Genomic DNA, 26,599 nt, shown 5'->3' on the forward strand with positions numbered 1-26,599 from the left:
GGCTCTGGAGTGTTGCTGCAGCCGCCAAGGGCAGCTGAGCTCTGCCTTTGGCAGTCAGGCCTGGCCAGCGCAGGCCATGCTCAGCAATTGCTTGTGTGTGCCTGGCCTTGCTGTCAGCCCCGGCAGCGGCTGCGTGGCCCCTTTGTGGCCCTGTGCTGGCCCAGCCATGGTGGCCCAGCCCCTGTGCAGGCCCAGCCCAGGCCAGGAGCATTGCGGCTGGGAACGGCCCCTGTGCCGTGGTGCCCACAGCAGCCTTGGGGCTCTGTGCCCCATGGCCTCCCTGCTGGGCAGCCTCTGCCAGCTCCTGCAGAGCCCCTGGCACCTGTGGGGCTGCACAGACAGCCCTGCCCTGGCCTCTGCCGGCCTCTGGGCCAGCAGAGAGGCAGCCAGGGCTGGCCATGGCTGGGAACAGGCCCTGAGCCCCACAGGAGGATGGAGCTGGGCCACAGCCAAACTCAGCCCAGGCCAAAGCTGGGCTCAGCAGCCAGGGCTGCCAACACATGGGCACAGAGACTGGCGCTGACAAATGTCCTAGGCCCCTCCCTGCTCTGTCCCTGCCACCAAGGGCACAGAGCAGCCTCCTCTCTGGGCCACTTGCCTGTTTGCAATGCCTTGCACAGGCGCTGGCCCTGCCCCACAAGGCCTGGCCTGAGTCCTGCCCCTGCACGCTCAGCCAGGCTGAGATGGACACTGATGGTTTCTGGGCCAGGCTCTCGGAGCCCAGCCCAGCTCCCTGCAAGCTCTGCCAGCTGCCCTGAGCTCTGGGCAGCACCAAGGGCCTCTCTGAGCCCAGCCCAGCCCAGCCGGCTCTGGCCCCACAGCTCTGCTCAGCCCAGGCTGCTCTGGGCACTGGCCCCACGGCCTCAGCCCCTGCCAAGGGCACAGCAGCAGCTGCAGCTGCCACAGCACTCAGCCCCAGCCATGGGGGAAGGTGCTGGGCCAAGGCCAAAGGAGGCTCCATGGCTGCCCTGCTCTCCTCTGGCTGAGGTGCTGAGAGCTCTGCAGCCCCTGCTGCCATCCCATCTGCCCAGGGCAGCACCAGAGCCCCGGCCTTGGGGCCCTCAAGAGCTGCTCCTGCTCCAGGCCCAGGGCCCATGCCAAAGCTGGGACAGCAGCCACAAAGCTGTGCCCATTTCTGTTCATTGCTGCTCTGATGGGGCTGGATCCTCAGCTGCTTGGAGGTTGCTAATGAATTTTATTACTCCAGAGGCCTCTTTCTTGAGCTCTTCAGTTCTGGAATTCAGTCAAAAAGGCTCATAAACATTTGTTTAAAACACCTGAACAAGAACAGCCCCGAGGAATAATCATAGTTTTCAGTTTTCCTGTGGTTAATTAGAGAAATTTCACAAGTGTTTTCAATTTGAATCTGCTGTATTGAAAAAAAAAGGGAAGAGAACTGTTTTATCTAGTATTCTTTTCCTGTTTATAGTTTGGTATAATCAATGTCCAATTGATATTGACCCCCAGCACCTCCTAATGCTGTGTGAAGAGATATAAAAATCAAGACCCTTCATGATTGACAATCAATCAGACTTTGTCCCCACCCCCTCCCCACCATTTCCCTCGTCCAACCCCTGGCACTCCTATGGATCAGGAATGGTGTGGCCAGCAGGAGCAGGGCAGTGATTCTTCCCCTGTGCTCAGCACTGGTAGGGCAGCACCTCAAGTGCTGTGTCCAGTTCTGGGCCCCCAAACTTAGGAAGGACATGGAGGGGCTGGAGCGTGTCCAGAGAAGGGAAACCAGGCTGGGGAGGGCTCTGGAGCACAAGTCCTGTGAGGAGCAGCTGAGGGAGCTGGGGTTGTTTATCCTGGAGAAGAGGAGGCACAGGGGAGACCTCATCACTCTCTACAACTCCCTGACAGGAGGGTGCAGCCAGGTGGGGGTCGGGCTCTTTTCCCAGGGAACAGTGACAGGACAAGAGGACACAGCCTTCAGCTGCACCAGGGGACATTTAGGCTGAACATTAGGAAATATTCTCCACACAGAGGGTGATGGGGCAATGGCATGGGCTGCCCAGGGAGGTGGGTGAGTCACCAGCTGTGGTGGTGTTTCAGGAAAGACTGGATGTGGCACTGAGTGCCATGGTCTGGGGGACAAGGTGGTGTTGGGTGCCAGGTTGGACTTGATGCTATCCAAGTTCATTTCCAGCCTGGTTGATTCTCTGATGATTGTGACACTTCAGGGCCTGGGGAAGCAAGGGGCCATTGTGACACTGTGGGGCCTGGTGGCACTAAGAGGACCATGGTGACACTGTGTGCGACATGGCAGCACAGAGCCAAGGGGCCAGGGTGACACTGTGGGGCTGAATGGAAGCAAGGAGTCCATGGTGACAGTCTGGGTCCTGCTGGAACCACAGAGGCCACTGTGACCCTGCAGGGCCTTGTGGAACCATGCAGAGCATTGTGACACAGCAGGACCTGGTGTCACGATGGGGCCATTGTGACACTGCAGGGCCCCATGGAACCAAGGGGCCAGGGCTGCTCCTCAGGGACTCCTGGAATGAAGGAAACATGTTTGACACCATGGTGGCCCTTGTGATCAAGAGGCCATTGTGACAGAGTGGAACCAAGGGGAGCATTGCAGCCCTGCCAGACCTCATGGAACCAAGGATCCACTGTGACACTGCAGGGCCTGAGGGGACCACAGTGCCATTGTGACACTGCAGGGCCCAAGGATCCAAGGGACTTTGTGACACCAAGGGCTCCCATGGAACCAAAGGGACATTGTGACACTGGGAGGCCTCATTGAACAATGGAGACCATTGAGACACTAAGGGGCTTCATGGAACCATAGTGACACCAAGTTGTCTGGGAGTGTGGATCTGCTGGAGGGTAGGAGGGCTCTGCACAGGGCCCTGCACAGGCTGGATCCAGGGCCCAAATCCAACAAGGTGAGGTTTAAAAAGTCTAAGTGCCGGGTCCTGCACTTTGGCCACAACAACCCCTGCAGCACTACAGGCTGGGGACAGAGTGGCTGGAGAGCAGCCAGGCAAAAAGGGACCTGTAGGGACTGATGGACAGCAGGCTGGACATGAGGTAGCAGTGTGCCCAGGTGGGCAAGAAGGCCAATGACTCCTGGCCTGGATCAGGAATGGTGTAGCCAGAAGGACGAGGACAGAGATAGGCTGTTTGCAGGGGAGGGAACAGGGGTGGGCAAGAGGAAGAAATTTGTGCCAGGAAGAGTAAAGAAATCAAAGGTTCAGTCAAGAAAATGCTCAAGGCAGTTTGGGAGTGGCTGCCAGGCAGCCCTGGCTCTGAGCAACAGCGTCTGCAGTGGCACAGGAAACTCCCAGCTGATGGGAACAAACTTTCTGGCTGAGTGCAGAGGCCAGGACAAAGCTGAGTGGTTTCCCTGGTGTCCCCCAGCCCTTGCTGGCCCCAGGGGCTGATGGCATTTGTGCTCCCTCAGGTTCATGTCCCCACAGCAACAGCATGGGGGTGCTCGCCCTGCTGTGTGCAATGCAAACAGGGGCTGCTGAGGCAGTGCTGCCGTGTCTGTGCCTGCAAGGATGGGGCACCTGTGTGAGCTGGGGCAGAGGCCAGGGCTGCAGAGGGGGGATGTTGTTGGCAGCTGCATGAGGACGCTCTGGGACGCTGCCCTGGGCTGTGCAGCGCACTGGGCATGGATCAGCCCCTGCTCTGCTGCTCCTTCCCGTCTGCCCCAGGGCCCTTGCAGAGCCCCAGCCATGCTGTTTGCCCCCAGCCTGCCCACGGCCAGCCTGGGGCTGCTGACGGGGGTTTCTGTGCTGAGCATTGGCCTGGCCGTGTTCTTGAGAGAGCCTGGGCAAGGAGCCTGGAGCCCCCAGGGCCTGGCCTGAGGCGTCAGCGCTGCCCCAGCAGTGCCCATGGCCTGTCCCTGCTGCAGCCCCGGCACTGCCACCCCCAGGGCTGTGCCCGGCCCCGAGAGCACTCAGGCCCTGCAGCAACACCAGGGCCACCAGGGCAGCGGGGCAGGGCCACGGCAGCAGCACTGGCAACACCAAGTGCTGCTGCTGCTGCTGCTGGGCACAGCTGCTGGGCCAGCCCTGATCTGCCCCAGCTCTGCACACAGACATTGCTGCTGCAGCTCCAGAGAAGGCAACACAAGGGCATCTCTGCAGAAAACTCTGCTGGGACATCCTTTAGTTCCTCTAAAGCCACCAAGAGCACAGCCCCTCATTGACACAGTCTGTGACTACAGGGAAGGTGGAGAGAAACAGAATGACCAATGGCACAGAGATTGACATTTCTTTGTGGACAATAAGAAAACATTAAAACAAAGGCAAAGAAATTCTAAAACGAAACCAAGAATAAGTATCAAACATGACTTTTATTACAAGTGATTTGCAAACAGTGACCAGCAGTTTAATGCTTCTGAAATTTTCCAGTCATCAGTCTCCTCACGGCAGCCTTGAGCTCCTGGTTCCTCAGGCTGTAGATGAGGGGGTTCAGGGCTGGAGGCACCACCGAACAAAGAATTGACAGGGCGAGATCGAGGGATGGGGAGGACATGGAGGGGGGCTTCAGGTAGTAAAATATACCAGTGCTGACGAACAGAGAGAGTACAGCCAGGTGAGGGAGGCAGGTGGAAAAGGCTTTGTGCCGTCCCTGCTCAGAGGGGATCCTCAGCACAGCCCTGAAGATCTGCACATAGGAGAAAACCATGAACACAAAACAGCCAAAACCTAAACAAAGACTACCCACTATGAGCCCAAGTTCCCTGAGGTACAAGTTTGAGCAGGAGAGTTTGAGGATCTGTGGGATTTCACAGAAGAACTGGCCCAGGGCATTGCCATGGCACAGGGGCAGGGAAAATGTATTGGCCGTGTGCATGAGAGCATTGAGAAAGGCACTGGCCCAGGCAGCTGCTGCCATGTGGGCACAAGCTCTGCTGCCCAGGAGGGTCCCGTAGTGCAGGGGTTTGCAGATGGACACGTAGCGGTCGTAGCACATGATGGTCAGGAGGGAAAGCTCTGCTCCCATAAAGAAGAGAAAGAAAAAGAGCTGTGCAGCACATCCAGTGTAGGAGATGTTGCTGGTGTCCCAGAGGGAATTGTGCATGGCTTTGGGGACAGTGGTGCAGATGGAGCCCAGGTCAGCGAGGGCCAGGTTGAGCAGGAAGAAGAACATGGGCGTGTGCAGGTGGTGGCCGCAGGCTACGGCGCTGATGATGAGGCCGTTGCCCAGGAGGGCAGCCAGGGAGATGCCCAGCAAGAGGCAGAAGTGCAGGAGCTGCAGCTGCCGCGTGTCTGCCAATGCCAGCAGGAGGAAGTGCCTGATGCAGCTGCTGTTGGACATTTCCTCTGATGCCTTGGCATGGGGATCTGTAAGAAAAGTAATCATGGAATAGTTGGGTTTGGAGAGGACTTGAAATATCCCAGCACAGGCTGGGGCCACTTTCCCCCCACTGCCTGCCCAGGGCTCTGCTGCCTGGAGCTGTCCCTGCCAGCAGCTGCTTCCCTGTGCCCAGGGCTGGGCCCTGCCAGTGCTGCCAGAGCCCAGCCCAGCCCTGGGGGCTCAGCTCTGCCTTGCAGAGCCCTCCCAGCTCAGGCACTGCCCAGGGGCAGCTCTGGCTCTGCAGGCTCTGATGGTAACGTCAGAGCAACCCTGAGGAGGCTGGAAAAGCAGCTCTGAGGCTCCCTGTAAGGGCTGATTTCTGTCACTGCAGAATTTATTCAGATCTGAGAGAAATTTTCTTTTTATTTTTCTCAGTCTTAACTGAGAGATGAATATCTATGGGCAATTTCCCATCTCAGGAACCAGCAGCAGTAGATTAAAAAAGCAGGATTTTCCCTTTTATGCATCCCCTGCCTTGCTGTACTCCCTGTATAACCTACTGGGAAATGTTCTGCAGTTCAATGCCATGCTGGGAGCAGTCCTGAACAATGCAGCATCCTCCCCACACAAGGAGAACACTCCCAAGCCTCACCAGCTGTCTCCTCCCACCCAGATCTTGTCCCCCAGTGCTGGGAGCAGCTGCCAGGGCTGGCTGAGAGCTGTCCCTGGCAGGCAGCAGAGTCCCTGCCCCAGCACAGCGCCCTGGGCTGCAGGACCCTGCTCTGCAGGACAGCCCTGGGCACCCCTGGCTGCTCTGCACAAGAGACAAGCAGAGAATGTACTCACAGGCTCTGCAGGCATTGGCATGTTCCAGCTGCAGGAGATGGCTCCAGGAGCTGCAGCTGCACTGTCCTGCAGCCAGAGGTTCCTGTGCCAAGGGCTGGCAGTGATTGTGCCCCAGGCACTTCTCAGCCCCTTCCCAGCCCTGACTGATTGAAGCTCTCTGTGCCTCTGGGCTGTGCCCGGGCTGGCTGCAGGCAGTGCCCCAGCCCTGCTGGGCTGGCACAAGAGCTGCTCATCCAGAGAAATGTGCTTTTGAAGCTCTTCTTGGTGACCAGGAGCTGCCTCTGGGCCAGGAGCCCAGCCCAGCTCAGCAGCACAGACACAGCACAAGGACTTTAATCAGCCTCTGGGGCTTTGTGCTCAGGCCCTGAACATCAGTCCCTGAGAGGGAGCTGAAGAAACCTCTCCAGAGCTCCAAGGCAGAATCCAACTCCAAACTTTCTTGCACTTCTAATGGGTCCCAGAGAGGGACACGACTGAGCAAGTGTCCCCAGGCCCCAGGCAGAGCAGAGAACTGCAGGCAGTGATGACAGGTGGGGACAGAGAGAAGCCAAGTCTTGGTGCCCTGGGGCACAGCAGGGTCTGTGCCAGCAAGGGCTGGGAGGAGACACCTTGTGCTGAGGCCCTGGGGCCTCCTGGCACAGCCCCAGCCAGGCTGGGCACTGTCAGCCCCTTGTGCTGCCCTCAGCATCCCCCCCTAGCCCACATCCCAGTGGCCTCAAGGATCTGCTGCAAGGAGTCCCTGGGGAGCCTTGCTCAGCCACGGCCCTGGGGGCTCCTGAATGCTCCCTGCAGGGACTGCAGCTTTTTCAAAGGACTTTGGCTTTGGCTTTTTGCCTTGGAGTCTCTGAGAGGTTTGTGCAATCCTGGCCTCCAATTATCTGCTGTAATTAGTCCCTGGAGAGGCTTTGTCAGTAACAACACTCAGTGGGGCTCATTAATACTTCAAGGTGCTTCAGTTTTTTAAGCTACTTGGTGTTTCCCTTTGATACAGATGCTATGAGAAAGATTGTGCAGTCACAGCCTCCAATTATCTGCTGTCATTAGTCCCTGGGGAGGCTTTGTCAGTAAGGAGACTCAGTGGGGTCATTAATGCTTCAAGGTACTCAATTATTTTAAGGTACTTGGTGTTTCATTTTTGGTACAGACTCTGTGAGAGGTTTGTGCAATCATGGCCCCAGTCATTTGCTTAATGAGTCCCTTGAGAGCTTTGTACTGACACTCAGTGGGGCTCATCAATGCCTTGAGATACTCAAGGTTTTTAAGGTACTTTGGATGTTCCTTTCCACTCTGAATCTCTGAGAGGTGTTTTGTCCAATTTCTGCCTCCAGTTCTCTCCTCCAAGGAGCCCATGAGGAGCCTGTGTTGGAGATGGACCTCAGTGGGGCCCATTCATGCCTTGAGACACTTTGGGGATTTCTTTTGACTTTGACTCCTGGAAAGTTTTTTTGCAATCTCCTCTCAGGCCCTGAGGTTCCAGACTCAGCTTCAAATTCACCACGGGGCTCATTAGGATCAAGCAAGTCCTGACAAACCATGGCTCAGCCTTGATTTCCTCTGGTCTGGAGCAGTTCAGCAGGAAGATTTCCTTTTACAGTTATGGAGAAATATTTCAAAGAGCTTCTAAGTAATATGTATTCCTATCTCAAAGGGTGTCTTTTATTGCTCTTTCTATTATACAAAAGGTGATTGCAGCATTCTGTGATTGATATTAATCCAGAGTCTCTCCTAAGGAGGTCTGGCCAGGTCAGTGAAGTTGTACCTTGGAGCTGACCCCGTGTGGACAACCTTGCCCTACATTCCCCAACCCCATGTGAGAAAAGATTTTCACTTTCAAAAATTTAAATGCTTTATTAAGACCATATCAAAATACAGCAGAAGACTGAATCAAGAAAAGGATACAGCGCCAGGAGCAAAGGATTCATTCACCATGTGCTCATCTACAAAATGGATGTTCTGTCTTTTACACCTCCAGCCCCTCCCAAAGTCTTGTCAATTGACTCCTTCTCTGTCCAGTGCTGGAGATCACTGTCTCACACCTTGATTGGAGGTCAGGTGCTGCCATAGGAACAAGCCAACCCTCCCAAATGCCCCAGTTACTGAGGCCATCCTGTGATAGCAATGCAAGGGGGAGGGGAACGATAACTGTACATCTACAAAATGTCCCTTACCATATATTTAATATTCACCCGTTAATTGTGAGAGTCAACCATAGGGTTACTCTTCTATAACAAACTCACCTTTCTTTTTCTATAAGTCATTTTGTTCAAACAATTGAGTCAAAATTTTTCTCTCTCTCTAGAATGAGTCATACCAGCATCTGTTGATGTGGGCAAGGACACTGGGAACAGGAGAAAAAAAGTCTCAGGTTTTCCTTAGACACACTCATTTGGCATGGACAAAAGGGCATCCCAGAGGTCCAGTATGGCTTTGACTCCCATCTACCGTGCCTGTGTGGCTGCTGCCCATAGTTGGTGCATCTTAGGGGTGAGTCCAGAGGCCAACTCGGTCCTGCCCTCCAGTCCCTGTTGAATTAAAGGACAACTGAGGAATTACAGAGGTCTGGAATGGCCTTTTGTCCCTACCTTACCATGCCCATGGGGTTGCTACCCACAGCAGGGCTATGGAGCCTTCTTGGTAGCAAACAAAAGGGCCAGCCTGGCCTTGCCCTCCTTCCTTTGTCTTATTTTCTTAAAGAAGCTGTCCCATTGCCTTTTACAGTCCCTTGTGTACTTCCCCTCAACAGCTGCTGGTAATTATCACCCATGAAAACAGGAAGACAGTTCTCGAGCTGGCTGGTGGAAGCTTGACTCTGCTTTTTGGGCATCTTGGTGTTTTCCTGGTTTTCTCTCAGTCTCTGCTTGAGAGTCAAACTTGTTTCACCCAGCCTGGATGTTACAGTCCACTCTTTGGGTTCTTCTCCTGGGCCTTTGACTCTGTTGCCATGAGTCCATCCCCGCTCTGCAGCTCGCACGGCCGATTCGGTGGTGAGCAGTGCCTGAAAGGGACCTTCCCACTGGGGAGTTAGAGGCTGATCTCTCCATGGCTTAATCATCACCCAATCCCCGGGATTAATATTATGGATTCTGAAATCCAGGGTGGTAGTTTGAGGAATTGCCCCTTTATGTCTTAGCCCTTCTAAGGTTTGTGCTATAGACATCACTTATTTCTTGGCATTGGCTTCCCCTTCCTCATGGGTGGCAGCCTTCTGGGGTGAGGTCAGGAAGGGAAACCCAAACATCATTTCATAGGGTGGGACTCCCAGATCTGACTGGGGTTGGGTTCTAGTTCTTAATAAGACCAAAGGAACACATTTTATCCATGACATTTGGGTTTCAGTCATTATCTTAACTAGAGCTCTTTTAGGAGTTTGATTCATTCTCTCAACCCAATGGGAACTCTGTGGATGTCATGGAGTGTGTAATTCCCATTTTACTCCCAGGGCCTGAACAATTTTCTGCAATATCTTCAATCTGAAATGAGTTCCCTAGTCTGAATCAATCCTGTTTGCCATCCCATATTGGGGAATGATTGATTCTAGAAGTGTTTTACTCACAACACTGGCATTGGCTTTCACAGTGGGTACCACCTCAACCCAATGAGTCAAGTGATCTACTATCACTGGCAAAACTTCCACCATTGTACCTGGGGAAGCTCAGTAAAGTCTACTTGGGTGTTTTGAAAGGGCCTTAAGGCCAGTTCTCGTCCTCCCCTGGGTGTTTTCCTCATCATTTTCTCATTCACCTGTTGACATATCACACCCTGTTCAGTTACTTGCTTAGCTATTCTGAAAATTCCTGTGCATCCCCAGCCCCTTAGATATTGATCACTTTGCACTTGTGTACCCCAATGTGTTGTTCCATGTATGCCTTCTAGCATTTTCCTGGCAAGGGGTTTATTATTATTTCCTTCCATCTGCTCATTTCCCTTTGTTGTCTTTCTTGGCTCCTATTTTAAGGAGTTCTTCCTCTTCTGACCCACTGAATTCAGGGACTTTTTGCATTTCTCTCATGGGGGTTAATACTATTATTAGTTTTTCTGTCTCTGATTCAGTTGCATTTTTAGCTTCTAAATTGTCTAAATTGTTCCCTTGTGCCCCTTTTTGATGTCCTTTAACATATACCACCACTACTTCCTCTGGTAATTGTAAGGTTTCTAACTCTTCTAAGACAATTTTTTCATCAATCAGTCCCTTTCCCTTTGAATTTAATAGCCCCCTCTCTTCCCAAATTTTTCCAAAGATATGCACTCTTCCAAAAGCATATTTTCAGTCTGTATATTTTGTTCTCCTTTTCCATGCTAATATTTCCAGAGCTTGCTTTATGGCATACAACTCACACCTTGGGCTGTCCAGTTGGAAGGTAACTTTCTCTTTTCTGTGGCCACCATCCCTTCATGCACTATAGCGTACCCCGATACCCTGTGCCCCTTTATTACCCGTGAAGATCCATTGATGTTCTGTCATTTTCCACCTTGGAGTGGTTTATCTGTTAGGTCCTCTATTACTTTAGTTTGATAGTTCATAACCTCTAGGCAATTATGTATTAGTTCCTGACTTGGTTCTCCATACAAGAACTGGGCAGGGTTGAGTTGGTTCCTCACGATCAGCTCTAAACCATTATCTCTTAAGATGGCTTCATATTTTAGCACTTGGGAATCAGTGAGCCATTTCTCAGCATTTTGGCTTAGGATACTGCTTACTGAGTTTGGGATATATATCTTCAATTTTCCCCCAAAGGGTAATTTTTTGCTTTCTGCTATGAGTAGGGCAGTCACTGCCACAGCCTGAATGCAGGTTGGCCACCCCCGGCTGACAGGGTCTAGCAGTTTTGATAAATAGGCCACTGGGTTCCTGGATCCTCCCCAGTCCTGGGCTAACACTCCATGTGCTACCCCTTTGTCCTGGTTCAGGGCAAATTTGGGAGAGAACCCCCAAAGGGGCTCCTCTAGGAAAGCAGATTCAATCGGCCCCTCCTCCCAACTGGTCTGGGAGAAACTATCTCCTTGGAGAAAAGTGGAAAAAACTGTTTATTAAACAATAGAACTTCTTGCTGCTCCAAAAGAGAGGAGACAAACTTTTCTGACAAACTCAGAAAAGTCCCCTCCCTGGGCTGCAGCTTGGCTGACTCAGTCTCTTATCAGTCCCTCCGGCCCTGGAGATGCCATGGCCCAGGCCCGACCCGGTGGCCACAGGTGGGGGGTGCCAGTGGTGTTCTGGGTGTTTATTCCAGAGCAGGCTTAAACAGGTCCAAAGAAAAGGGGAAAAAACACAGTCCAGGGAACTTCTTTGCCTCAGTGAGCTAAAACTAACTGAAGCAAAGGAGAGCTCTGTCCCGCTGTCTGTCCATCTGCAGACAACACAGTCCAGGAGTGGGAATGTGGAGGAGTGAGTGCAGTGCCTGAAAACAAACTGCGCGCTTCTTCTCTCCCCCCTTCACTCTCTGGAACAAGTCTTAAAGGTGCAAAACTTATTATTCAGCATAAACAGAGCAAGATGATTGGGGATAAAAGCATCATATAGTCAACCCAGGACACCCCTTATCCACATATCGTCTGCTTACTACTAAAACTAATATATATTCTAACTCTACAAACACATACATTATACATCCAATATACAGCTATACACAGACAATGGTAGTAACATTCAGCAAACAGTGATATTTACACATAGGTCTCACCCCACAATCAGATCTCCCTGAGGTACACATCATGTTCTTCCATCTCTTTGCATTATCCACCATGTGCAACCTGGTCCCTGAGCAAAAACAACCCCACAAATGAGTTTGTCTGTACTCGAGGCAGAATTGATCCAAACTGTCTTCCCTAACAAACCTCTGACACGTACCACTGGAATTTTACCTCCATCTATTATATTCAGGGACTCAGACTGGGCAGGACCTGCTCGGTTGCTGGAACCTTGGCTGTTAACTAACCAGATGACCTTTGCTAAATGCTGCTTCCAATTTTTGAAAGATTCTCCCACTCAAGGCTTTCTACTGGCTTTTTAGTAGTCCATTGTACCTCTCTACTTTCTCTGCAGCTGGTGCATGGTAGGGGATATGGTACACCCACTCAATGCCATGTTCCTTAGCCCAGGTGTTGATGAGGCTGTTCTTGAAATGAGTCCCATTTTCTGACTCAATCCTCTCAGAGGTGCCATGTCTCCACAGGATTTGCTTTTCCAGGCCCAGGATGGTGTTCCAGGCCACAGCATGAGGCACAGGGTAGGTTTCCAACCATCCAGTGGTGGCTTCCACCATGGTCAGCACGCAGCGCTTGCCCTGGCGTGTCTGGGGCAGTGTGATGGAGTCAATCTGCCAGGCCTCCCCATACTTGTACTTGGACCACGGCCCACCATACCATAGGGGCTTCACTCCCTTGGCCTGCTTGATGGCAGCACACGTCTCACAGTCATGGATAACCTGTGAAATACTGTCCATGGTTAGATCCACCCCTCGGTCTCGTGCCCACTTATAGGGGGCATCTCTGCCCTGACGGCCTGAGGCATCATGGGCCCATCGAGCTAGGAACAACTCCCCCTTTTGTTGCCAATCTAAGTCTATCTTTGACACCTCTATTTTTGCTGCCTGATTTACCTGCTCGTTGTTTCAGTGTTCCTCATTAGCCCGAATCTTGGGGACATGGGCATCTACATGGCAGACATTCACAGGCAGCTTCTGCAACCCAGTGGCAATGTCTTTCCATTCATCAGCAGCCCAAACTGGTTTTCCCCTATGCTGCCAGTTGGCCTCTTTCCACCTCTCCAGCCCTCTGCCGCGTGCCCCCACACAATGATGTCATCGATGTACTGCAAGTGCTCTGGAGCCTCACCCTTTTCCAGTGCAGCCTGGATCAGTCCATGGCAGATGGTGGGGCTGTGCTTCCACCTCTGGGGCAGTCGGTTCCAGGTGTACTGCACAGCCCTCCAGGTGAAAGCAAACTGAGGCCAGCATTCTGCAGCCAGAGGAATGGAGACAAACACGGTAGCCAGAGCAATGGCTACCATCCATGAATCAGTGTAAAGGTAGAGCTTTGGCCACTTCTCTCTCTCAGCAATGTCCAGCACCAGTTGAACAGCTTTGAGTTCTGCAAGTTGGCTTGATCCACCTTCTCCTTCAGTGGCCTCTGCGACCTGTCTTGTGGGGCTCCATATGGCTGCTTTCCACTTCCCGTTCATCCCTAAGATGCGACAGGAACCGTCAGTGAAAAGAGCATAGCGTGTTTCCTCTGGGGGCAGTTGGTTGTATGGTGGAGCTTCTTCAGCCCGTGTCACTGGTTCTTGTTCTTCATCTGTGACACCAAAATTCTCACCTTCAGGCCAATTTTTAATTACCTCCAAAATCCCAGGGTGATTCAGTTTCCCTATACAGGCGTGCTGTGTGATAAGAGCAATCCACTTGCTCCATGTGGCACTGGTGGCATGGTGGCTGGAAGGAACCTTGCCTTTCAACATCCACCCCAGCACCGGTAGTTGGGGTGCCAGGAGGAGTTGTGCTTCTGTACCAATCACCTCTGAGGCGGCTTGGACTCCTTCATGGGCAGCCAAGATTTCCTTCTCTGTGGGAGTGTAGTTGGCTTCAAACCCTCTGTAGCTTCGACTCCAAAATCCCAGTGGTCGGCCTCGAGTCTCCCCAGGCACCTTCTGCCAAAGGCTCCAGGACAAGCTATGGCTCCTGGCTGCAGAATAGAGCACGTTCTTCACATCTGGCCGTGTCCTGACTGGGCCAAGGGCAACTGCATGAGCGATCTCCTGCTTGATCTGGGCAAAGGCTTGTTGCTGCTCAGGGCCCCAGTGGAAAGTGTTCTTCTTGCGGGTGACCAGGTAAAGAGGGCTCATGATGTGACTGGATTTGGGAATGTGCATCCTCCAAAAACCTATGGCACCCAGGAAAGCTTGTGTTTCCTTCTTTCTAGTTGGTGGAGACATTGCGGTGATTTTGTTGATGACCTCAGTGGGAATCTGATGCTGTCCGTCTTGCCACTTCACTCCCAGGATCTCCAGGGCAGGTCCCTTGACTTTACTCTTCTTGATAGCAGAATCCTGATGATCCTCTCCTCTTTCTCAAACACTTCCATTGCCGCGTGCCCCCACACAATGATGTCATCGATGTACTGCAAGTGCTCTGGAGCCTCACCCTTTTCCAGTGCAGCCTGGATCAGTCCATGGCAGATGGTGGGGCTGTGCTTCCACCTCTGGGGCAGTCGGTTCCAGGTGTACTGCACACCCCTCCAGGTGAAAGCAAACTGAGGCCAGCATTCTGCAGCCAGAGGAATGGAGACAAACACGTTAGCAATGTCTATAGTGGCAAAGCACTTTGCTGCCTTGGATTCCAGCTCATACTGGAGTTCCAGCATGTCCAGCACAGCAGCGCTCAGTGGTGGAGTCACTTCATTCAAGCCACGATAGTCCACAGTCAATCTCCATTCTCTGTCAGACTTGTGCACAGGCCAAATGGGGCTCTTGAAGGGTGAGTGGGTTTTGCTGACCACCCCTTGGCTCTCCAGCTCACGGATCATTTTGTGGATGAGGATCACGGCATCTCAATTTGTTCAATATTGCCGGTGGTGCACTGTCGAGGAAGCAATTGGCACTCGTTGCTCTTCCACCTTCAGGAGTCCTACTGCAGATGGGTTTTCTGATAGTCCAGGCAAAGTGTTCAACTGCTTAATGTCCTCTGCCTCTACAGCAGCTATGCCAAAAGCCCATCTGAGTCCCTTTGTGTCTTTGTAACAGCCATTCTGGAGGAAATCTATGCCCAGAATACACGGGGCCTCAGGGCCAGTCACAATAGGATGTTTCTGCCACTCCTTCCCAGTCAGGCTCACCTGGGCTCCCAACAGGGTCAATTGCTGGGATCCCCCCGTCACCCCAGCAATGGAAACAGGTTCTGCCCCCACATGTCCCGATGGTATCAGGGTACACTGAGCACCAGTATCAACTAAGGCATTGTATTTTTGTGGTTCTGATGCCCCAGGCCATCGGATCCACACTGTCCAGAAAATCCAGTTTTCCTGTATCTCTTCCTGGTTAGAGGCAGGGCCCCTCTAACCCCGGGCATACATGGTAGAGGTTCCTTCCAGGGGATCTGACGGATCATACCCAGCAGCTCAGTCATGGAAGGTTGAGGCTACCTTCACTTTACTGAGTTCCCTCGATTAGTGTTTCCCTCCTTGCTGATGCACCCGCGCTGCCAGGACAGAAGTGGGTTTCCCATCCCACCTTCCCATGTCTTCCCCATGGTCACGCAGAAAGAACCACAGGTCAGCCCGTGGGCTGTACCCTCTCTCTCTAGCTGGGGAACGTTGGGCTCTGACTCTGGGGCCTGTGACTCACACTGGTGCAATGTGGGAACTGTTCCTCCTCATCTCCTCCCTCATCTCCCTCATCTCCTCTCTGAGTTCTTGGACCACGGCAGAGACGTGAGCCTGCATTGGGCCATTGATCACACTCTCATAATTTCTAAGCTTGTTGCCAACAGAACCCACTGTCTCTCAGTTGGTAACGGCATTAATCATTGCAAAGAAGGTGGTGTATTGAGCTGGCCCCAGATTTGCCAGACTCCACAACATTTGCCCTGTGCACCTGACCTTGTTGGGGTCATTATCATGCTGTCCATCCCTCCCAAAGAGTACCTCCAATACTGCCACTTCTCTCAGCTGTTGGATCACTTCCTCAAGAGTCTTCCAGTGCATTCTATGGTGCTGGTCCTGCATTCTCTCCCTGTGGACAAACCTCTCTCTGACATTCATTAAAAGCTGTTCCCAGAGGGAAAGGGACCTTGGCTCCCTTACAAAAATCAGATTCATACCTGAGCCCTAAGTCAAGTGTCCCAAATTCCTTGCCTCACCACCATCCAGCTGGACACCTGTACCCGTAAGGTCCCAGACCCAAAGTAGCCAGGTTGCGTAAGTCTCACGTCCCTGTCATACAAGGTCTTTGTGCAGATTACAGAGACTTTCGTACATCTGGGACTCGGTGATGACCTCAACTGTTGCCTCTCCTGGGCGTTGGGAAGGCCCTCCTTTCATATCCTCATCTGGGTGCTCTGATTTCATCTTAGATCTCCTTGTTTCCACCAGGGCCACTGCTGCTGGCTGTGACTGCCTTTGCAGTTCAGCTGGAACCTGGACAGTTGTAACATCTGTGGGTTCCACTGCTGCACCATCAGACTCTCCCTCTTTGAGGCAGGGGGATGGCTTTTCACCAGCTGTGGAAATGTACTCCTTCAGCACCTGGCCCATCCCTTTCATTAGAACCCTCATCCAACCTGGGTGGTTCATTTCTGAGGTGGGCCGTGGGGCAGGGTCAGGCTCTGGGGCAGCAGCATCCCTGGTCTCTGGGGTAGGTGTCAGTGTGGTTATCCAGGTTAATCTTCCCTTATCTCTGAATGCTAAATGTAACAGGCCTATCAGCAACACCAGCCACTGTATGATACCATTAGCATTTAGAGTGGATCTGAACCCTTTGAAAACTGGTGGGGCAGACCCAAAGAGCTGGGTGAAGGGCTGGGAAAAAATGTGCCCCTGTGTCATTTCCTCACAGTAAGGACCATTATTAAAGTAACCCCAAAACCATACACTTAGTGTGTGATAGCTCTGAATCCATGTGCCTGCCTTCCAGAGGAAGTTAAAGATCCATTAATTCCTCACCTCATTAAGCCATAAAGCAAACTGGATAACAGCCAGGGCAGCCTTAGTTTGGTTAGCCTGTGTTCCCAGGGATTGTCTGGGTGCTCCTGATGGGGCAGAAGGAAGAGCTCCAGGCCCTCTGTGAGAGTGATGAGGGCAGTGGGCTGTCAGCGGGGGCTGGCTGGGGGAGCTGCAATGCCTGGGCAGGAGCTGCAATCCCTGCCCCGGCTGCGGTGGGCTTTGCTCCCTGTGTGGACCAGGGGTGGCGTGGGCAGAGCACACAGAGATTTCAGGGATGCGGGCAGGGGGATTCATGGCCAGCACTTTGCAGCTGATCCCCTTGGCCTCTCCTCTCTTGCGGCCATGGCAAGAGCTGGGTGGGATGGCTCTGGCAGGAAGGTCTCCTTGGATTCCTGCACATGCAGGTTCTGACCATGGCTCTGTTCCTCTCTCTTCCAGCCTTCGAGCCCTGAGTGAAGACAACAGCCCCTCCTGCATAAGCACATTTGTTCAGGTGATGTTTGAGGGAAGAGCTGCAGAACTTTCATCTGCTGGCTCAGAAGAACCAGTGTCTCTTTAAGACCTCCAGATCCCTTGGAAGGTGAGACCACCTGGAGACCAGAGGGGATCAGCTGGAGTTCCAGGCACAGCTGATGACTGGCACAACTGAGCCTGTGGGAAGCTCCCATGGCTCCTGCCTTCTCCCTCCCTGTTGACAGCTCCCTCCCTCCAGCCCTCAGACCCTGCCCATCCCCTTTCTTCCCTCCCAGCTCATCCCTCTGCTTCGCCTTCCATTAATAAACAGTTTGGCTTCTTTGCTTTACCTGCATCTCTGTGGAGCTGGAGTGATTCAAATCCGGGGCCCTGGGACACACAGGCCCCTCCTGCCGTTCTCTCCCACACTGTGTTTTGTGCACAGACACAGACGAACAAGGGCAGGTCAGGCTGGAAAGGTGCCTGTGCTGAAGGTCCAGTTCCACAACACTGTGGAGTTACAGATCTTGCTGAGCACCCTGGAGCCCCTGGATTTTGGAAGAGCCGACCTGAGGATGCTCTGAACCCAGCTGAGAGGGATTCCATGGCAAGCATCCATGGAGGGCAAATGAGCTTGGAATGCTGGAAGGTTTCAAGAGCAGCTTCCTGAAAGCACAGCAGTGCTCCATCCCTGCACAGGATGAGGAAGAGGGCAGAACCAGAGACCATCCGGGCTTAGCAGGGAGCTCTGGGTGTGCCTAAGGGCAGATGAAGCAGCAGCACGGTGCCCGAGACTCGGACACGCGGCCGTGCCGGTGCCCGGAGCGCTGCCAGGCAGTGCCGGGATCCCAGCTGTGGTTCTGGTCCCCACAAGTGAGGAATGGCAGCCCCAGGCTCAGAGCCAGTCAGAAAGCCAACCAAGGGAGAGCAGAGGGAGGGCACCCTTCCAGTCTCTCGTGGGCATGGCCGCAAATCAACCCCTGCTGCTTCTTCCTCCGCCTGTGTTTGGGCTGTGCTGGTGGCAGAGCCAGCCAGGTTGTGCTCTGTGTTCCAAAGCCTGTTGGGAGCGGGCATGAAAAGCACTGCGTGCACAGCAGAGAGTCCTGGAAGGTGCCGGCAAGAGCATCCTGTGGGGACAGGGCTCTGGGCTCTGGCTGGGAACAGCCTGGTTTTGGTGCTGTGAGCACAGGCAGGAGCTGAGGCAGGGGAAGAGGCAGCGGGCAGCTTGTGTTTGTAGAGGGCCTGGGGCTGCACCTCTGAACCTGCACCTGGACACACACTTGGGGGAATACGAGCTTGAGCTGGAGTGCCTGTCCTGAAAGGACCTGGAGTCATTCAGCCTTGCCAGCTTTCCTTAAGAGTGTGTTGGTGTTGCCCAGGAAAGCCACACATTTGGAGAAACACCTTTGGAGGAAAGGGGCTTGCTTCTCAAGGAAAGTGCTTCCCAGGGAGCTCCCAGTGAGGCAGGTGTGAGTGTCCCCCTTTGTCTCTCTGTGCTCCTTTCAGTCCTTGAGGCCTGTTGCACTTGGCAGAGGAGCAGGGCAAGGGAGAAGGCTGTGAAGAGCAGGTTTGGCATCCACCTGGACCTGCAGAGACCAACCCAAGCACCTGCAGCAGGGTGTGTTCCCCCCCTTTGTACAGAGGGTGAGCAGGAGCATCTCTGTCCAGCCACGAGCCCCAAAGCTCTCTGTGAGAGCTGTCAATTAAAAGGCCTTTGCACACACACTTTTCACATCTTTCCTGTCTGCTGTGTTTTAACTCTTGGCAAAATGCATTTGCCTCCTGCTTGGTGGGAGCTGCTGTGGCCCAGGGCCAGCACAGAGCTGGGATGTGTGGGCCAGGCAGCATGGAGAGCCTTGGCTGATCTTGGTGTGTCCCTGGCCTCAGAAAAGGCCTCCCAAGGTGTCCTGCTCATTGGCTCTCCCTGTGCATCTTGGAGAGAACAAGGTGGGCATTTCTGGCAGCTGGGCATCAGCAGCCTCAAAATGGGGGCGTGTGGTGGAGTGAGCCCAGCTGAGATCCCCTGAGAGGAGCCCAGTGCTCCTTGCTCCTCTCTGCTGACCCGGGAGCGTTTGTCTGCTTTCGGGATGGCCCTGGCTGTGTCAGGGCTGCTCCGTGGACACGAGACAGCCGCTCCTGTCCCACTGGGTCCCAGCAGTGCCTGGCAGCAGCCCTGCATCCACGTCAGGATGCTGGCCAAGAGAGGCCCTGGAAGCTGAGGCAGCTGATTGGAAGCTTTTGCAGATACACACAGGGCATGGCCAGCAGTGTTCCCTCAGGATACAGCAGTGCTGAGGCGCCTCCGAAGAGCTGCCTGATGCTGCCCACTCCTTGTGGCACCAGTTGCTTTCCTGTGGGATGTTCTAGCTCCCCCAAGAGTGAAGAGGGAGCTGGAGAAAGAGCTGGCCAGGCTGCTCTGGATCCTTTCCCAGCAGCCCTGGCTGAGTGGAGCAGTCCGAGCTGAGCGCAGAGGTGCCCATGGAACAGCCGTGCCCAGGAAGGCTCGCTGGGAAGGGTGATCCAGGAACCACAGGCCTGGCAGCCTGAGCTGCCACCGGGGAAGGCCTTGGAGCAGATCCTCCTGAGTGCCAGCCCACGGCACGTGCAGGGAACCAGGGCGTCTGCTGGAGGCTGGGAAAGCTCTGCAGAGGGACGGGCACAGCTGGGGCTCCTGCTGGGGTGTTGAGGGCTTCTGTGTGGGATTTTGGGGGGTGGGTGTTGGTGGGGTGTTGGGGAAGGAGTTGTCTGGAAGGTGAGAGGTCTGGGCTGGAATTTGAGTCAGTTTGAAGGCAGCATCTATGCTTTGGCACAGCTTTGGTTATGGAGGGCAGAAAGAATATCTGTGACTATTTCTATTCATGGTCCTGTTTCCCCTGCAGGGAACAAGAGGGGAGAGCTGTACTTTATTGGCCACTTAGATATCTGTACTGGGGGAGGATCAGCCCTTTTGCCATCTACTCATTTGTTTGGGTTACTCTTGTATCACTGAGTGGTCTTTCATTCCTTGAGAGTTTTTATTCCTTAAGAAAATTAGGAGATTATAATCCCTTCATCAAAATCCATTTGCAAATCAAAGAATGATCTTCTTTTTGGCTCTGTGTAGTGTTATGTTTTCTAAAGTGACATTCAATGGAGGATAAGGCAAATGAGTTGCTGCTTCAGGATGGGACACAAACTTGTAGACCAGTCAGATTCTCAGGTCATCCCAATAAATTGGGGAAGTTTGCAAATTTTGGAACTACTTGAGCTGAGCACTGGGAAGTAAAACTTTCCTGAAGTGAGGATTCCTTAATGCCAGATTCTTCTGTGTCTTCATGGCCAAGATGTGTTTGTGGTGCAGGAAATGACTTCAATGAGAAAATAATTCCAGCACAGAGTAAGAGCTTCTGACAGAGACCAAGTGTTGCCAGCAGTTGCTCCAGGTGCTGCTGCCATCAGCCCCCAATGCACGTGGGCTTTGGCTCCCTGTGGCACAGCAGCCCCCCGGGGGCACAGGTCTCTGGGGCAGGAGACGGGCACCAGCGCTGCCAGGGCTCGGGGGTGGCAGCTCTGCTTGGGCAGGGACTCTGCCACAGCTGCTGCTGTCAGCGCTGCCCGGGCCCCAGGGCTCAGAGCAGCATTCGTGCCCTGGCCCACACATTCCTTGTCTGTGTCACACCCGTGGGTTTAGGATGGCCACCGGCCGGGAGGTGTCCCAAGGAGGCCGTGCCAGCTTCCCTGGAAGGCCCCGTGCCCTTCCCAGCGCTGCTGCGTCGGCAGCCCTGGGGCTCCTTCTGCTGCCCTGAGCCCGCAGAGCAGGGCAGCGTTTGCTGATGCTCTGAGCCCTTCCTAAAGATCCTGTGGGGCTGCCTTAGACACCTGAGGCCAGGCATTCCTTCCAGCCTGGGCCACTTTGGCTGGGCTGGGGGCGGCCCCAGGGCAGGCAGCAGGGTGTGCAGGGGCCCTTTGTGACACGGTGCAGCACGGTCACTGTGGCATAGAACGGGTGTCCAAGGGCCCTTTGTGACACGTGGGAAATAGAAGCTTGCCTGGCTGCTGGGAACAGGCAACGGGGCAGAACGGGACAGAGCGGTGCCGTGAGGAGCCCCCGCACAGCGCCCTCGTTCCTGTCCCACCTGGAGCCTTTCCCAGGCGTTATTCCTGCAGGTGACCTTGAGGCCAGACCACAGGACTTGCTGACCCGTGGTCTCCCTGAGGCTTCTCTTCTGCAGGAGCCTTCGAGGCCAGAGCCCAATCCTTGACAGGAGTCTCCTGTCCTTGTGGCAGGAGCCCTTGAGCCCGAGCGCAGGACTTGCCGTCCTGCAGCTTTCCTGAGGCTTCTGTCTTGGAGGTGCCTTCCAGGCAGCACTTGGTGACTTGGATCTTTTGCAAGGCATCTCACCTGCAAATAGCCACAAATCCAGTCCGAGATATGGAGCAGAGACCCCCGAGAGTGCCCAAGCTGGCCTGGGTGGAGGAGGAGGAAGAAGGCCCTGCAGCTGCCCCAGCACAGGAGACCGAGGAGGTGGTGCCGTTCCAGCCACCGCAGGAGGGTGAGTGGCAGAGCTGGGCCACAGGGTTGGCATCTGCAGCCAGCTTGACCCCATGCCATGCCATGCCATGCCATGCCATGCCATGCCATGCCATGCCATGCTATCCCCTGGGGAAATGCCCATAGACAGGACGGAAGAGGGCCTGGGCAGACACCCTGCAGTGGCCGCGCTCCATCCCCTGGGCCATCCCGGGGCTCTCCCTGCCTGGGCAGCGCAGGGCTGGCCTGTGTTCTCCGGCCTCTCCCGCAGCCCCTCAGCTCTGGCTGCTCTCGCTCTTTGCCAGATGCAGCCCTGGAGTGCACACAAGAGCAGGAATCCAGCCGTGGCCGCTTCCGCAGCACAGCGCAGGTACCTGCAGCCACCCCCACCTGGGCTGGGCCTGCTGTCCCTGCTCAGCCCAGCACCGTGTGTGCAGCACTCCATGCAACATCCCCGGCTTCCTGCCCTTCTCCTACAGTTCATCTGCAAATTCATGAGGAGAATGCAGGAGGAGGAGACCATCGCCATGGGCACTGGGCTCAGACCATACTCGCCCATCTTCAAAACCAAGCCCAGCGCTGCCCTCCTGTGTATGCTTGTAGAGGAAGGTTTTTACTATCCAAACCAAGTAAGCAGCCTGTGGGCAGGGTTTGATCCTCCCAGGAATTGCTTGGCCTCCCAAGCCACGCATGCTGGTTGCTGTGAGCCTTTGAGGCCACATGGCAGTGCGCTGGCAAGGGAAGCACTTCTCTGGGCAAGCTGGGAACATTGCTCCCCCTGGCAGCTTTCCAATTCTCCCTGTGCCTTCTCCAGGTGCCCGCCATGGTGAGGTTCATCCACCAGTGGCTCCTGGTCAATGATTGTGCTGAACCCAGGCTGGACGAGGCCCTGCTGGATCTCACAGAAGCACAGCCAGATGACGCAGTCCTGACGCTGCTGCGTGTGGCCCCGTCCTGTGACAGGTATGGGGCCCACCTGCCCAGAGGGCTCAGGCCTCCCCAGCCCATCAGCCTGTACAGCCTGCCGCAGGTGTCTGAGCAACAGAGACTTCCAGGGCCCTCTGGCTGCTGCCTTTCCCAGCCCTGGCACGTCAGCCCCTGAGCCTGCTGCCATGCTCCCTCCCTGCCCCTCAGGGCTCTGTCCCCACAGGCCTGGGCTGCCTGGCTGCTGCTGGCCAGGGCCAGTGGGCAGAGGCAGAGCTGGCAGCCAGCTCAGCTCCCCACGCTGCTGTGGCTGAGACCCCCCTGAGACAGAGCTCTGACTCCCCAGAGCTGCCATGGCCATGTGGAAGACCATCATGGGCTCAGCCAGGACTGCCGAGCTGGCACAGCTGATCCTCCTGGATGTGCTGGGGAGCTGGCCAGAGCACAGCACGTGCACCTCCGATGGGGACCAAACGGCTGTCTTTAACCTGGCTGTGAGTTTCTGCAAGTGGCCTTTGCTGGCCCCAAGGCCGCCTCTCCAGCAGCTCTCCATCCTCCTTCCCCCACTGCATCTGCCTGCCTCAGGCGCTGGCCTGAAACCTGGCCCAGGGGCAGCTTCAGGCCCAGCAGGCCCCGTGCTCCCCCTGCCAAGGTCTCTGCGGGCCTCTCCCTGCCACGCTCGGGCCCTGCCACACGGACGCCTGGGCACTGAGCGCTGTCTCGGGGGCCTTTGTCCCTTGCAGGCAACCGTGGTGATGTGGAAGATCCTGCAGGTGCCCTGTCTGCCACGGATATTGAAGGTGTATTTCCCCCGCCTATTTGTGCATCTGCTCTTCCAAGTGTTCTCCAGCACCTTGGAGATGCCAGAGGAGGTCGATGCCTTCTGGAAGCGATGCCAGCAAGAGCACGGCCTTGCCACCAGCCCCAACAGGTGCTCCATCCCACTCCTCCTGTCCCTGCCACGTGGCCTGCCAAGGAGCCAGTGCTGCCAGCGTCACCTGGCCTTTGCTGTGCACACAGGTTTGCAGTGCGCACCCTGAAGTCCCTGCTCTGCCTTCTCCGCTGTGAGGATGTGGTGGTGGCAATGGAACGCAGGTGTGGCTGGGACACGCTGCTCTCTCTTGACACCCACCACTTTGCCGTGGCTCTGCTGGCCAGGTGAGAGCCCCTTCTCCCCACGGCCTCTGACATTTGTGCTCTGTGCCCGGGGTGTCCTGCAAAGTTTCCATGGTCATGGGCCAGAGGGCCTTGTCACTGTGGGACAGCCAAGCAGACTGGAAAAGTCTGGGAGAGGAGGGTGCCCATGAGAAAGCAACTCCCGAGTGGCCCAGGTCCCCTTGCCGGAAGGGTGGTGGGGAAAGATGAGAACTCTGTGAGTCACTCCTGGGAGAGATTTGCCCCACTGGCTCAGCGTCTTGTTTCCTTTTTCCTCTTTTTAGAGAAATTTCCCATTCAGCCCTACACTTTTGTTCTGGGATTGCATTCTACCTGCTCGCCATGCTGGGCCAAGAGATGCCATTCTGGGATTTCCCTGCCCTGGCATTCCTTGTGGAGGTGAGCCCTCAAGGCCAGCGCTGCCTCCCAGCTCTCTGCCCTCTCGTAGGCACAGCTGCCAGAACGGTGCCCGTGCCCTGTGCTGCTGCCTGGGCCCAGCCCTGTGCGGTTCCGGGCTCCTGCCGGCCGGCTCCCTGTCACTGCCCTGTGCCTTTCAGGTCCTCGAGTGCCTGGACTTGAGGGAATGCAGTGACAGTGTTCTGCAGATCATGGCACAGAACCTGCAGAGCCAGCACAGGGCCAGGCGTTACTTGGCACTCAGAGGCCTGGTAGTGCTGGGCAAGAATCCCTTGATGGTGAGAAGGGGGCAGTGGCTGAAGCCATGCAGGCAGCGTGGGGCCGGGCAAGGCAGTCGCTTGGCCTTGCCTGGGCTTGGGGCCCTGGGGCAGCTGCTCCCAGCTCTCCTGCCTCCCGCTTCAGCTGCCCCAGTGCTTTGGGACAGGCCTTTGGCCTCTGGGCCCTGCGGCAGCAGACTGGCCTTTCACAAACTTGTGTTCTGCACAGGTTGAAAAAATGGGGAGCCTGACCCAAAGTCTTGTGGAGCTCCTGCAAGAAAATGATAGCCACATGATCAGGATGACCATTCTTCTACTGCGATATTTGCTCCTGGATATTGGGGGTGCCCCAATAGCCACCCCCATTGCCCTGCAGCTGGCTGAGGCGCTCCTGCCACTCTTTGACCACGTAAGGCTCTGTGCCCACAGCCACGGCCACCGGCTGCTGCCCGGACACTTGGTGCCCTGCGCAGATGCAGGCCTGTGCCCTGGGGGGCCTGAAGCAGCTGATGCTGAGGTCTTTTGCCCTTCCTCTCCTACAGGATGATATCCGGGTGCAGCTGAGCTCCATGTGTGTCTTTCAAGAGATGCTGGACTTATTAAGAGAAGATGGAAGAAGGGCCCTGAAGTCCCACGTGCGCCAGAGCCTGGTCCCACTCTACATCCACTGCCATGATGAGAATCAGATTGTTGCTGAGGTGAGGACCTGTGGCCACCTGCTGTCCCCCTGGGAATGGACTGGGCTGCCTCCTGCCCTGGCACCTTGCGGGCTGCAGCCTCCTCCAGGCTGTGGCACTGGGATGCTCCTGTGCCCTGACCTGTGGGGCCAACACCGCATCTCTGCTGCTCTCCAGGCCTCCCGGGAAACGCTGCATTCTGCAGCCGGATTCCTGAAGAGGAGGAATCTTGAACAAATGCTCCAGGTGGATCAGACATGGAGGTTTGGCGAGTGCTTGGTAAGAGAAGCCGAGAACGCCCAGGCTCAGCCTGGAGAAGGCCCCTGAGGGCGGTGCTCAGTGTGCGGGGCCGGGCAGCTGTGCCCCTGCCCGCTGCTGCAGCCAGAGGCCGCGGGGGCTCTTCTCCAGGCTCCCGTGGGCCCGAGCCGGGTGCCCATGGAGCCCCGGCCCGGCAGGGCTGCGGGCCGGCACCGCGGCTCCCCGGGTAGCAGCCGGCCCTCTGCCCCCTGCCCTCGGGAGCCCTTGGCCAGCGGCTGCTGGCCGCACCTCAGGGCTGTGCGGGCAGGGGAGGCCGGGGCTGGGCGCAGGCAGCGCCCGGCCCAGGGGCTGAGCCTGCGCCAACCCTTCCCTCCTGCCGCTCTCTGCAGCTGGCCGAGGACAGGAGCCGAGCGGCCGAGCACCTGCGCCGGGCCCTGCGCTACCTGCAGAGCCCACAGGAGCCCCTGCGGGAGGCGGCCATCAGGTTCATGGGTGAGCCACGAGCCCGGGCTCCCTCCCCAGCCCGCCGCAGCTCGGCCCCAGCCCCGCCTGCTGCCCCGGCAGCGCCAGCCGGGCCCGGCGCCGTGGAGCCCCGCCTGGGCTGGGCATTGCTGCTGCCGCCCTCTGGCAGCCGTGCCCTGGGGCGGCAGCGTGCGCCAAGGGCCGGGCTGAGCCCTGCCGGGCCAGCAGCCCGTGTGGCCACAGCGCCGGCAGCGCCGCTGGCAGGGAGCTGTGCCGCTGGCGCCGTGACAGGCTCTGTGTTCACAGGCATGGCCGGGCGGCACCTGAGGGGGCAGCAGCAAGAGCTGCAGCTGATCTGCACTGGTGAGTGAGGCCAGCGGGCTGGCAGCAGGGGCTGCCGGGGGGGGAGCTGCAAGCCCTGCCCCGGCTGCGGAGGGCTCTGCTCCTGGGGGTAGAGCACACTGAGATTTCAGGGCCACGTGGGCCATTGGTGGCCAGCAGCTTCGGGCTGATCCCCTTGCTCCCTGCTCCCTCCTGGCCATGGCAAGAGCCGGCTGCGATGGCCCTGGCAGGGGGCTCTCCTCGGCTCCCCGCAGAGCCGGCATCTGACCATGGCTCTGTTCCTCTCTCTTGCAGCCCTGGAACGCCTGACGGAGGACATGAGCAGTGCCGTGTCAGAGCTGGCACTTGAAACACTGCATGTCCTCCGAGCAACAGCCAGTGGGCGATATTCC

General features: G+C 55.8%; 1 protein-coding gene and 1 pseudogene across 1 annotated transcript; both read right to left on the reverse strand.

Moving 5' to 3' along the window:
- The window catches only part of LOC139604488 (zinc finger protein 850-like), a 258,481-nt pseudogene that overhangs the window by 208,040 nt on the left and 23,842 nt on the right, over positions 1 to 26,599 (reverse strand).
- Positions 4,345 to 5,277, reverse strand: LOC139604452 (olfactory receptor 14A16-like). Its single transcript, XM_071455607.1, has one exon. The coding sequence runs from the start codon at positions 5,275 to 5,277 to the stop codon at positions 4,345 to 4,347; it is 933 nt and encodes a 310-aa protein (XP_071311708.1).

The sequence above is a fragment of the Agelaius tricolor genome, unplaced genomic scaffold (genome assembly GCF_023055355.1).
Source record: "Agelaius tricolor isolate 1412-34295 unplaced genomic scaffold, bAgeTri1.0.p SCAF_51, whole genome shotgun sequence".
In the NCBI taxonomy this organism is placed as follows: domain Eukaryota; kingdom Metazoa; phylum Chordata; class Aves; order Passeriformes; family Icteridae; genus Agelaius; species Agelaius tricolor.

What these genes read in the sequence shown, in the direction of transcription:
- LOC139604452 (XM_071455607.1), bottom strand. Translation starts at nt 5,277, where the DNA reads ATGTCCAACAGCAGCTGCATCAGGCACTTCCTCCTGCTGGCATTGGCA.